This window comes from Temnothorax nylanderi, unplaced genomic scaffold (assembly GCF_030848795.1).
Source record: "Temnothorax nylanderi isolate EJ_2023f unplaced genomic scaffold, tnyl_v1.0 TNYL_tig0126_pilon, whole genome shotgun sequence".
Lineage (NCBI taxonomy): Eukaryota > Metazoa > Arthropoda > Insecta > Hymenoptera > Formicidae > Temnothorax > Temnothorax nylanderi.
In genome coordinates, this window is record NW_027249188.1 from 104,941 (window position 1) to 117,719 (window position 12,779).

The 12,779-nt window shown below is 33.8% G+C and overlaps 1 protein-coding gene across 6 annotated transcripts in view; it reads right to left on the reverse strand.

Moving 5' to 3' along the window:
- Pum (pumilio) overlaps positions 1 to 12,779 on the reverse strand; it is a 107,024-nt gene that overhangs the window by 69,692 nt on the left and 24,553 nt on the right. For all 6 annotated transcript variants that reach the window (XM_071713615.1, XM_071713614.1, XM_071713612.1 and 3 more), the window contains one exon: positions 4,908 to 5,052. In XM_071713615.1, coding sequence (XP_071569716.1) covers positions 4,908 to 5,052 — 145 coding nt within the window. The remainder of the gene's footprint in view (positions 1 to 4,907; positions 5,053 to 12,779) is intronic.

Consider the following 12,779-nt stretch of genomic DNA (forward strand, 5'->3'; position numbering starts at 1 on the left):
GTCTGATGCTTTCAACATAACTACGAGTCAATATAAAGGAGAATCAATAGACACACACATATAATTGTGTATATATATATACACGGAGAAAATTTTATATTAAATTTTACTATGCTGCCGCACCAACTGCGGACCATCAAGACGCACAAGTTTAAATGCTATAGTCTTATAGTAAAATTACTATGTCCATAGAATTAATGCTACGATCATAGCATTAAATGCTACGATCATAGTATTAAATGTTATGGACATAGTAATTTTACTATAAGACTATAGCATTTAAACTTGTGCGTCTTGATGGTCCGCAGTTGGTGCGGCAGCATAGTAAAATTTAATATAAAATTTTCTCCGTGTATATATATATAAAACAAACTTATCGCGCTCCAACGAAATAAATATCGTTGAAAAATAGCCCTCTCCTACAATTTGTACATAATTTCGCAACAATTTTTATTTCAGTTTTATATCTACACGCGCTTCTACTATACATCATTATATTTTTGAGTACTACAAAAACAGATGCAATGCAAAAAAAACTTTTAAAAAATTCATCTATTAAACGAGAGAAAATTACATGTTAGAAAGTTTCCCACAATTTATTCAAAACGATAGAAGTAATCTTTATTTTCTAAAAATCCAGAGTGTTTTTCTCTGCGGCTATATTGGATTACAACATCAAAAGTAAAATCTTTTTTCGTTGGTTCTGTGATAGCTGCGATGAGAAACTTGAAGAGTCTTAAGACACTTCGAAAAAATACGGATGCTACTCAATTACGAGACACATTTTCAAAAGATATTTTGACAAATCTGATTCGTTGACTCGCACTCATGAATAAAAAAAGGATCCAATTGGATTCTGAATTTGACGACGGGTCTCTAGCGAGAAAACTTTATCGATACGGAAAGAGAGAGGAAGACAAAAGGAGAAAACGATGGAATTTATTCAAACAACAATTTGCCAGCGTCGAGAAGCAACTACGGCCATGAGCATTATCGAACGAGATTCCGTTGAGGGCTTCCATAGATAGAGAAGTTTTTTCCGCGCTTTCACGAGCGCGGCGCCAATACAACGGTGCGGCGGCCCAGCTGGACGACGGTCGGGGGGTTGATGGTCGCTCGGGGTGCTCGCTAACGGGGTGGATCAGTAGATACGATCCTGGACATTGGGACGTTGCCCCTACTGCCGCCTCTGATGCCGGGCGTCTGTCGCCATAGCAACAACCGCGTTGCACCTATCGCGGTGTGACGCACATATGACGGCCGCTACCACCGCCGCCACCACCATACCCACATCCATATCTGTATCCGTACCCACATCCACATCCATATCCGCATCCACATCCTTATCTACATCCACTGCCACATTCACTGCCAGGGCCACGACTGTCACTTTCATCGCTACATTCACATCATGTCAACAACTATATTTATATTTACATTCACAATCCACAGCCACAATCGCCGCTTCTAGTATATATACCGCACTTGCAAAAAAATCAAGTGTTTTACCCGGTGTATACATTGTGAGTACACCCGGTATATACACTGGCATCGCATAAATCTTAATATTCATATAATACGAATTTATTAGATATTTTTAGGTCAGACAAATCACATATGATATTGTGCATTCATGATTCAGAGACTCACGCAAATATTTGTGTTTGTTTGTGGCACCAATTAAACATTAGCATAAAAGAGTGAACAGTAGATATTCACTGCCAGTACTGAAAATCTATAGCATATGTAATGTAAAATGTAAACTATAGATTTTCAATACTGGCAGTGAATATTGGAACGCTTGTGTATTAAAGTAAAGGGATGAAAGTATTTGGACGAATCTATTTGATTTAAAAATATCTACTGATTGTGAATGTAATAAGTGTCAAAATCTACATAAGGCCAAATTTGCACAGCATGTAATTGTGATACATGCGCTTTCTGAAAGTATTTTTAAAAAGTGCGCATTGTGTCTGAACATTTACATCCTTTTAGCATTCCAGAATTTTGGAGTTCAAAGACTTGATTAACGTACAAGTAGATTTGCGATAATGCCTGCTATATATAATTCTATACTTAAATGTCATTATTATTTATTTTCTATATGTTTCTAAATTCTTTAAAAGTTTATAAGAAATGGAAAAGCTTAAAATATTTAGCGATGGAAATATCGCATATATACAGAATTATAAATGTTTCCAAATGTTTTTATCATCTTCAACTTTTAGACGAATATCTTCCTCTTTTTTTCAACTGATTCAGATTTTCGATATTTTGCGTTTTACTCGCGTAAGAGTTGCAATTTCAAGAACCAGATCTCAAATCACATAACAAGCGTTTATTATGCGTTATATTAGACAGCATCCGGTAACATTTAGCATACGACAATATGATTATATGGGTGTTTCTACGTAAATAGGGATTTTTACTGTCCAAGCTTGTTATATGTTCATGATTGAGAGAAGGGTAAGCAAGCGTTGTGAAAGTTCACTACTGCCATCGTATTTGAAGTATCGCACAATAATCTGCTAATTGGGGAGTGGCTTATCCAACGGAAACATGCAGGAACTCCTAAAAATGTCAGTCACCTGGCCTGTCCATTGACGAAAATTCTCTATTCCAGTTACACTTACTCCCTCCAATTGCAAACTCAATTGAAAATTCCCCATGTTCATTCAATCATAATATAGAACTAAGATTTTAACATCATTATTAAACATAAATCTCCCTTTGGAACCGAAAAAACCGGCTTCAAACTTGGTCCGGACATTTGGAGTAAAATTGCACATTTTGAATTTTACCGCGGTTCCGCCATGTTGCATCGATTCAATGGGACTCTCGTGTGGAGATTTCAAGAATTGGACATCAGGTGTGTTGTTTACATTATTGGTGGTTGGTTGTTTTGAGCGTGATACAATCGTAATCATGTACTTCTCTTGAGAAAAGGTATGTCATAAAATTACGCGTCATTTGCCTGGCACATCTTTTTTTATTATATCGAAGTGAATTTTTCCTTCTAGTGGTGAAATTCTGATGATATTCGGTGGGCTAAACTTGATTTTTAATGGAAATTGGTTTACGTCAATTCAGGAGAAAGTGAGGTTAATTCAACCATGAAATGTCAGTCTACTGACATGTCATTCACCTGGCCATTCATGGGTTTTTACCAATTAATTCATGTTTGTATTTTTATTAAATCACGAAGTCAACTGACAGATTCCCAATTCCTTGACGTCAATATTTATGTAAGAATATCAAAATCTGCTAATTCCATACGAAAATGGTAAACCGGCATTTATCAAATTGAATTTTTTTGCTAATTGTGAATTTATCTCGGGAATAAGTAATTTTAGGAATTTTTTTGACATTTCCTCTCAAAATCACTCATTGTTGAGGTAATTCAATATTTTACTAGACATGCAAAGTCGACTCGTTACCACTTTACCAGATCACTGATGAATGAGCCATTACTTTCAGGTTTTTGATGTTGTAGTACGCTGGCTTTCAGGGTATGTTTCTGCTTCTATATTCACTCAAAAACAAGAAAAAAAAATTTTTTTAGGTATGTTTGAAATTGAGAGATTTGCAATCTGAAAAATCCCTATTTACGTAGAAACACCCATATGTTTTACGACCGAAAGAAGTGACATACAGCATTAGTCATCGCAAACAATCTACTATGTGCGCTTAGAACTATTTAAGATATCAACAAAAAGGAATTTCTTCTTGCAACTATACGTTGCGGATATGTTACCTTGCTTATTAACGTATCACATGTTTAATCGATCAAACGGCTAAACCAATTATCATATCAATTATCACGTGAAAACGTCACGCTATCAAGTATAATTGTGGTTAAATATTAGAGTAACAACTCCAGAAATGACAAACATCTATATATTTCATAAAAAATCTCCGTAAAATATTTCCTCCCCGTATTCAATTTAAAATATAAGACGCTAAAAATTCCCAGGTATTTTTATCTTTTAGATGATCCCGTTAAGTTTAAGTTATAAAATATTTTTAAAAATATATCAAAAGACAAAATGCAAAATTACAAAAAAAATTCTGTCTCAAGAGAATTAAAGAAGAAATGATATGAAAAGAGCTTTCAAAATTATTATTTTCAATTTAGTCGATGTTGTCATTTAATCGATCGAGTGCGCTTGAAAAAGCTTGGTTTCTACCCCCTTCTTCCCCTTCCGACCTCCCTTCAACGGAAGACGATGGTGGCGGCGAGCGAGCTGCGTATATGTATTATATCTACAAATCCACATGTTGTTCTTTTACTGCTGTATCAATCAATAAGCGTGCTCGACGTAAAATACGCGGCATCGCTTCGTATCCCGTATTTCTTACACAGATATGTCGCCTTTCGCAAACAGAGACAATGGGTCTATGATCGATCGGCGCATTCCTCTAACGCTGAAGGCGATTCTTCCGATCCAGTTTGACAATCTCCCTCCGTTAACGACCGTTAAACTAACAACAAAGTTTCCATTCGAACTACATAAGAATACGATTCAGCTCTTATTAGCGCTGACTTTTTCAACTTGACTTTTTCGGCCGTTAGCGCTTCTTGGAGCACGTAACGCGTGAAAAAGAAGTAAATCGCGTTGTACGAATAGACACTGTAACATTGGAATTACTTGAAATTGTCATCAATGTTGCTATAACAATTTAATAGGACACTACTGCATGGTGCTGCGTTTCGTGTACAATACACGAATGTAACCAGCGTAGGCGTTCCGCGTCGGCTGTTTGCGACCCTTGTGCTTAACCAAACAAACGTTCAGATTACTCCACTCGATCGTGCTCGAGCTTCGTAAGCACTTCCGTCGTCCGCGCCGATTGAAATCCCGCTAAACGGACGACGCATTAACAATTTGATTGCGCGCGACTCGTACCTGATGTCGTGCTCCAGGTGGAATCCCGCCACATGGTGGTCGGGTGGTCGCCCAGGTGAAGCAAGGTCCCACCGCCTTTTACACCCCCTTCGTCCTTGGACCCGCCCTCGTCCACGCCCCAGAGCTTTTTTGTCGAGGGAGCGATCTGAAACATGAAAAAGGAGAACAGATCGTGAGTGTAATTAAAATCGCGTCCCACTGATCCATCGTGCACGCACCCACACGTGTTCATACATATAGCTCTGCTTTTGAAAATATATATATTTACGCCCGCGTTCTGTATATTTCGGAACGAGGAAAATGTTTCAGGGACAGATGCTACGGAATCGATAACCCGCATTGACGCGATTGTCGAATACGAATAATAAGTCTATTTCAACATGAACAAAATTCGTGAAGACTAAAAAATTTGTAAGAGGACGATTTCAATAATGTACACCGCCACTTTACATCTTACGTCAGATCTTAAGTTCTATTAATTTTGCATTGCTTTTTACGCTGTCTCAGAAAAAAATAGAAAATTGAATCCACAGATTCAAGACTCTTGATCTCTCGCCGCAACTATGCTAAATTACAACGTCAGAAAAAATAAATTAAATAAACACACTCCTGTCATCGTAAAATATTAATTTAAAATAAACAAATATTTTTATTTACCATCAAGCTCGTTTATCAAGAATTCGTAAAATATCTCGTCTATTCCTTTTAATATTAAAGAATTTGTCTAACATAATATTTTTAATATTGCTACTGCTTGTTATATGCTGATGATCTTAAAATGTATCGACAGATTGGACCTGCTGATGCGCTTTTATGACAACATGGCTTATTTGAATTTGAAGTCTGGTGTAGGAGAAACTGCCTTCAGCTCAATGTTTCTAAATGTTTTGTTATTTATTTTACTCATAAATGTAACTCATACCTATTTATATAATTATACTCTTGATGGTTCGCCTCTCTCAACAGTACGCGACGCTCATGATCTCGGTGTCTTATTTAGTGCTGACTTATCATTTAACACACACATACAATTAATAGTTTCATCTGCTTATAGGACGCTTAAATTCATTTTCATTTAAGAATAAGGGAGATCGGAGCTATGAAAGCTATGTGTCCATAGTACTGCTATCTCAGGTGTTAAGAAATAGATATCTCTACCATTCCAACAACTAATTGAAAAAAGCTCTACATAAGAGATTCAGAAGCTTTTGTTCTCTGCTTTTCACAGATACTTGTTCGATGCTTTTCACATATACTATATGCGTTGCAAAAAAAGCGAAAACAATTATTAACTTTTTTCGACGGTTGAAAAGATTGTTGTGCGACAGTAGTTTAATTAGGTAGTTCAACAGTAGTTTAACTAGGTAGTTAACTAGATAGTTTAACAGTAGTTTAACTAACTTAAATTAAAGCAAACAATTTATAATATTATCACTTAATATATAATTATCAGATGTAAGAAGCGTCAAATCTTAATTCCGCATAATCAAGAGACGCGGTAGCGTCTCACGCCAAGTATATTATAATAATTTGTTAATTATTAATTAACAAGTTATTTTTTAACAAAATACAAGAGAGATACATCTTTCGTAAGCGATTCATATCCTCCTTTCATAATATAATATATATAATAATATTATTTAATTTTTTAAATTTTTTTTAAGTGAGACGCTACAGCGAATTTTCGGATCTACTTATCTGCGTTATCCTTGTCTTTACGAAAAAGATCAGATAATTGTTTGAATGCGATACAAACGATTGCGTCTTAAAAATGTTTACTCGGAAACATTTTCGGAAACATTTGTGAGACAAGATTCGAGTCTATTGTAGATTCGATTTTTAGCACGAATCTTTTACAGGAAGGAGAACGCTTCTCCAGAAATAAATCACTGAATTCTTTTAATAAGTCAATATTATCGAAAGATTTAAATACTTGAGAAGAAAATAGATTTTTCTGATTATAATGATACAACATTGATGCACAGATATGCACTTGACGCATATATATGCATATATGCCTCTATTTTTCTGACCAATTTATGTCATTCAGATACATCGTCGTCGTCGTCGTCTTTTTCTTCGCAAAATCTTAAAAAATGTTGTCGGTTTGGCCTACCGTGCCGCTAGAGGCGCTCGTCACGAGTAAGTGATAGAATTAAAAATTAAATTAAATAATAAAAAAATCAAATACGGTAAAATACGGTGAAATAAAATCAAATACGATAAAATGCGGTGAAATAAAATCAAATACGGTAAAATACGGTAAAATAAAATCAAATACGGTAAAATACGGTGAAATAAAATCAAATACGGTAAAATGCGATGAAATAAAATCAAATACGGCAAAATACGGTGAAACAAGATTAAATATGGTAAAATACCATGAAACGAAGCAAAATACGAGAAAATAAGGTGAAACAAAGAAAAATACGGCGAAATAAAATCAATAATGATAAAATACGGTCAAACGAAGTAAAGTGCGGTAAAATATGATGTGATAAAAATACTTAACAAAAATTCGTAAAATCCACTAAAAAAAGACATTAAAAATGTAAAAAAAAACGCCAAGTATGTTTCACGCAAAATAATTTTATGAATAATATTAGAAAAATAAAGAAAATATTTACTTAAAAACACAAAAAAAAATAAATATAATGGCATGAAAAAAAAGTGAAATCAAAGTATTATTCCAAGTATATTTATTAGAACAAGTAATATTATTTACAAAACACAAAAAATAAATATAACAGCATGAAAAAGAAGTGAAATCAAAGTATTATTCCAAGTACATTTATTAGAGTAAGTAATATTTCGCAAGATATATATTTTATGCGTGAATTAAAGGAATACAATATTTTATAAACTATCTCTCAAAATTGCAGTAGGGCACGCCAAGGATGCTGCTGGAGATTATGTCCATCTTCGATTGTTGTCTCTGCTTATTATCGATGTAACTAAACCCTTTTCAATTTCTGCACCTCTCGTTACGCTATCTATTGTATTCTATATTTTCAATTTATCATGCCGTTGTATTTCATACATTTTAAATGTCTTCTGCATCCTACGTTAGTTCTACTGCAATTTTGAGAGATAGTTTATAAAATATTGTATTCCTTTAATTCACGTACAAAATATATATCTTGCGAAATATTACTTACTCTAATAAATGTACTTGGAATAATACTTTGATTTCACTTCTTTTTCATGCTGTTATATTTATTTTTTGTTTTTTAAGTAAATATTTTCATTTTTCTAATATTATTCATAAAATTATTTTGCGTAAAACATACTTGGCGTTTTTTTTACATTTTTAATGTCTTTTTTTAGTGGATCTAAAATTCGCAACATGCTAAAGACTGCAAAATGTGATCAGGACTGTGCCTTATTTTTGATGGGGCAATGTGTCCACACACTTCAATGATGGATTGTTCTTTTATACATAGATAATTGTGCGTAACTACAAAAAAAAGACGGATAAGGTAGACATATCCAATAAAATTATAGCGATTAAAAGAATAAAAATCGAGCGAAAATCTTTTCGCAAAAAAGCGTTAGAATTCGAAATAAATGTTCGAAGTCTCATTCGCTATTGTAAAAAAGTGACCTGCGAGCAGCTACTTGATCCTGCGATTCAAGAATTGTCATAAAATTTTCATTTTTAAAATACACGTCAAGTAAATATATGAGTTTGTCTTAAATTATTTAGTATTTTCAATTTCAAACGCTGCTGAGGAAAAAGTAAAGGCCTTAAATGCAAAAAAAAGGATTAAAGAATTGAGGGGACAAAAGAAATTTATATTGATTTTGCAACAAACTCAAAATCAGTTTGATGCTACTGAATATAAAGAAAAGTCAGCTCCACGCAGGAATCCTATCAGAAAGTCTACACAAAACTCCTATTACTGCTCTGACTGTTTCGACTAGGCAGTTTTTTCAATATTACATATTAGTAATAAATAATATTATAAATAAGTATAAAAAATATTATAACGTTTTTTATTATGGACAAATAGCCCCTCGAATGTGGCCAGATAGCCCCGCATACGAGCCCATCTGTCTACGCTCGATTTGTCTACTTAAAAAATTCATCTCTTTAAAATGTTAAAATAAATTGAACTCTATAATTACTTTTTTTGTAGAAAGCTTGAAAGATCGCACCATTAAAATGTTCAGCCAAATATCTTTATTAGTTTTTAGTAAACTTGAAAAAAAAAGCATAAATTGTAGACAGATAGTCCCGGTCTCCCCTATAACCACATTAAAATTATTATATTGCACTTCAGTTCGTTTTAAGTTGGAAAGTACTGCTCTATCTCCGTTTGGTCTCCTTATTATAATCACCATCGTATTTTTGATTGAACATGTGTAGCACAAATTCTTACGTCTGGTTGCCTACTCCATAGGCATCCCATGTCAATCACCTGTCATGAGTACTGTACCATCAGAAAGACTAAATATATTAACTTTAGAGAATAGGGGAGGAGATTAAGGATATCGCTTATGTCAAAACAGAGAGATAAAACTGAAATTTACAGAGATTGTGCACTTATATATCTCAAAAACCTGTGTTAAATTTGCAATCGATGGTCTGACCCGTTTCTGAGATATTCGCTTTCAAAGTTACAAATGAAATTTTTATGGTACACTTCTATTACATCGAGAATTGCAATTACAGTTTTTTAATTTTTTGCTATATTTTTTTAAATTTTTAAATAATTTATTTAAACAATATCAAGTACAAAAATGGGACAAAATTGCGATTTTTATGCTTTTTCTGTCCCAATGGTAACATGTTGTTTATGAATCATTTCTGAGACTAGCTTTACACTGTTTAATAAAAAAAACAAAATATATTATACCTAGCACATGCGACAAACCTCCTTAAGGATGTTCTATAGGTACCGTCCCAACCAAAAGTATGCAGGAAATATTAAAAACTCTGATATTAATTCTCCAGGGATCCAAAGACAAAAAAATGTATATAAATAGTTACGGAATGTAAAAGACGTAGATTTTAGATTTAGTGACGGGTAAATAACTGTTACAATTTTTTTCAAAAAGAAATTTCAAAAAAAATTGTAAATCGTTTCAAATTTTGTTGCTATATTTTTGTTTGTTGATGATCTGCTTGTGTGTAAAATATTATTATATTGGTAACATTTTTTAATGTTTACACTTTTCTCTGTAAAACCCTTTGTAAAACGGATATTCAAGAATTGATAACTTTTTATCTAAATTGTGAATCAATTTGAAATTTGACCCCAAACTTTGAAAGAGAATACACAATATGATATTAAATTTTCGTCAACTTCGTTACATTTTAACTAACTCTTTAGAACACCCTTAATCTCTGACCTTATTTTCATTTTTAAACTTCTCAATTACTTTATTGATGGTCCGGATTTGTTAAGAAATATCAATTTTAACATTCTAACTAGAGACTTGAGACAGTACTCCATCTTTCATATCGAGCATGAGACAAATTCTTGTATTGATAGATTAATGATCTCTTCGAGCAATTATTTAAATATGGTAGATTTCTTATGCGCGGCTCGGTATCTATACTTTTATTAAAGTTTTCTCGACTACTCTCGTAATACCAATTAATAAATAAATCTAGAGTCACAACTTGATATAAAAACACTCTTCGTATTAGATGTTGTAAAATGTATGTTCTCTTTTTCTCACTGTATGCTAATAAGAGATTGATCTCTGACCTTTTTCATTTTTAAGCTCCTCAATTACTTCATTAATGGTCCGGATTGTTAACCCTCAGTTACCTCACCAGAGTCTGAGGGACCCTCAGAGGACCCACTTCTCGCTTTCTGCCGCGGCTGCTTCGACCGGACTGACTCTCGCAAGTGGCCAGGCTAGTACTAGAACCTTCAAACTTTTTCTCCCCCCCTGGTCCGAAGTCCCCCCCCACTGCGCGTTCAAAAAGGGGCGAGTTTTAAAAAACGTGCAGAATCTCTCAGAGGTAACTGATAGCGTTTTTCACTGGAAACAGCGCGCACTGTTTTCGCGCACCGAAACGCCCAGTGAAACACGTTGCCTGCGGCGAGTGCACACTCAGTGCGCACTAGTTCTCCCAGTGAAAAACGCTGTGAGGGTTAATAGTGTTAAGAGTATTTTTTCCCCGTTAATAAAGATTATTATTTATTATTATTATCATTATTATCATTATTATTGTTATTGTTGTTATTATTATTATCATTATCATTTATTATTATCATCATTATTATCATTATTATTATTATTATTGTTATTATTATTGTCGTTATCATTATTATCATAAGATAAAAAAACTGTGTGAGAAACACATATCTGCGTTCATGTCTGATATTTCGTTCAACATGAATAAGATATTCTTTGAAAATAAACTTTGAAAATGTCTAAGCTCTGCCGAATGTGAGGCTCAAATGGCTCGATTTTCGAGGCGTCAACTTAACGGCGATTACCACGCGAATGTTCAAGTGGTGATCTAAAGTGGATAAAGGCGAATCGTGACCTGGAGCCCGTGCGCCGCACTGATCCCGACCTCGCCTAACTGAATGCTAGTGACGTAACCTCCGCGGGGAGGTGAGGGCAGAGGCGAACGCTCGCGGATCGCAGGGCGTGAGTGCACCGAACGCATGATGCGACAGCGAGTTCAAAGTCATCCTATGCTTATAATACGCGAGTCGCAAAAACCGCTTCGACTTTAACTTTCGCGAGAGAAACAGATCGACCTCGTCTTCTCTCGCAATCGACTAGAATTTACGAAGCTTGAAACAAAAATAGTAGAAGCTCGGTACGATAAAAGCATCATGACGAAACAATTTCTTACGAATAAATTCAGATTACCACCTTTTTTCCCCCATAAAAATGTTTCAGAATTTCGGAATCTAGAGACGCGTGGAATGACAGAAAATCTACACATTTATTTGTACATTTTTTACTTTAATATATAATTTCAAATTCTATATACAAAGTACGCATATATATATATATATATATATATATATATATATATATATATATATATATATATATATACACACATATATATATACATATATATATATATATATTTACTTATTTTGATACACGCTTTATAGAATTTATTTAACTAGACACCACAGACGCGCGCTTTGCGCGCACTATTTAGCTTTAACATTATGCTATTACTATTACACTATTAACTTCTTGATACACACAACTGTCAAAATATACGATAACAGCTGCAAATGAAGTAAGCGCAGCGAGAGAACAAATCGGCATCGCGGAAAAGCGATAACAATAAACTTCGATAGATTCGAGTATCTCTTTTTTAAATATGGATTGCGGTACAATCCATATTTCGATAGATTCGAGTATCTCTTTTTTAAATATGGATTGCGGTACAATAAAAAATATGCAGATTATGTGATAAAATTCAGCAAACTTGATAAAAAATACAAGTTTTACTATTTGATGCAATGGAATTTGAAATGCGCACTCATATAAAACAAAAAAATTGGACAAATATGAATAAAATCCATATAAAAAATCTTATGGAATTATAAAATACATGCACATGCACATATTTTTACACATTTTAACTGTAAAATTTTAATATAAATGAGAAAGACTCTATTTTTATATTCGACAACGTTTGGCTAATGTCGTGACAATTCGACCATTGGTTTTGGTCAGATTAATCGTCAAGATTTTTTCGACCATGGGTTTTGGTCGTTTCTAAATTGATTTAATCTTTGATAGTTACATATAAGCATCTCATTTTTATTAAATTAAATTATTATATTTATTGCGAAAAATATTACCTCAGCCAGGGTTCGAACCTAAGAACCTCCCTCATTCCGTGTAGGGCGTCGTCGTACAAATTCGACCACT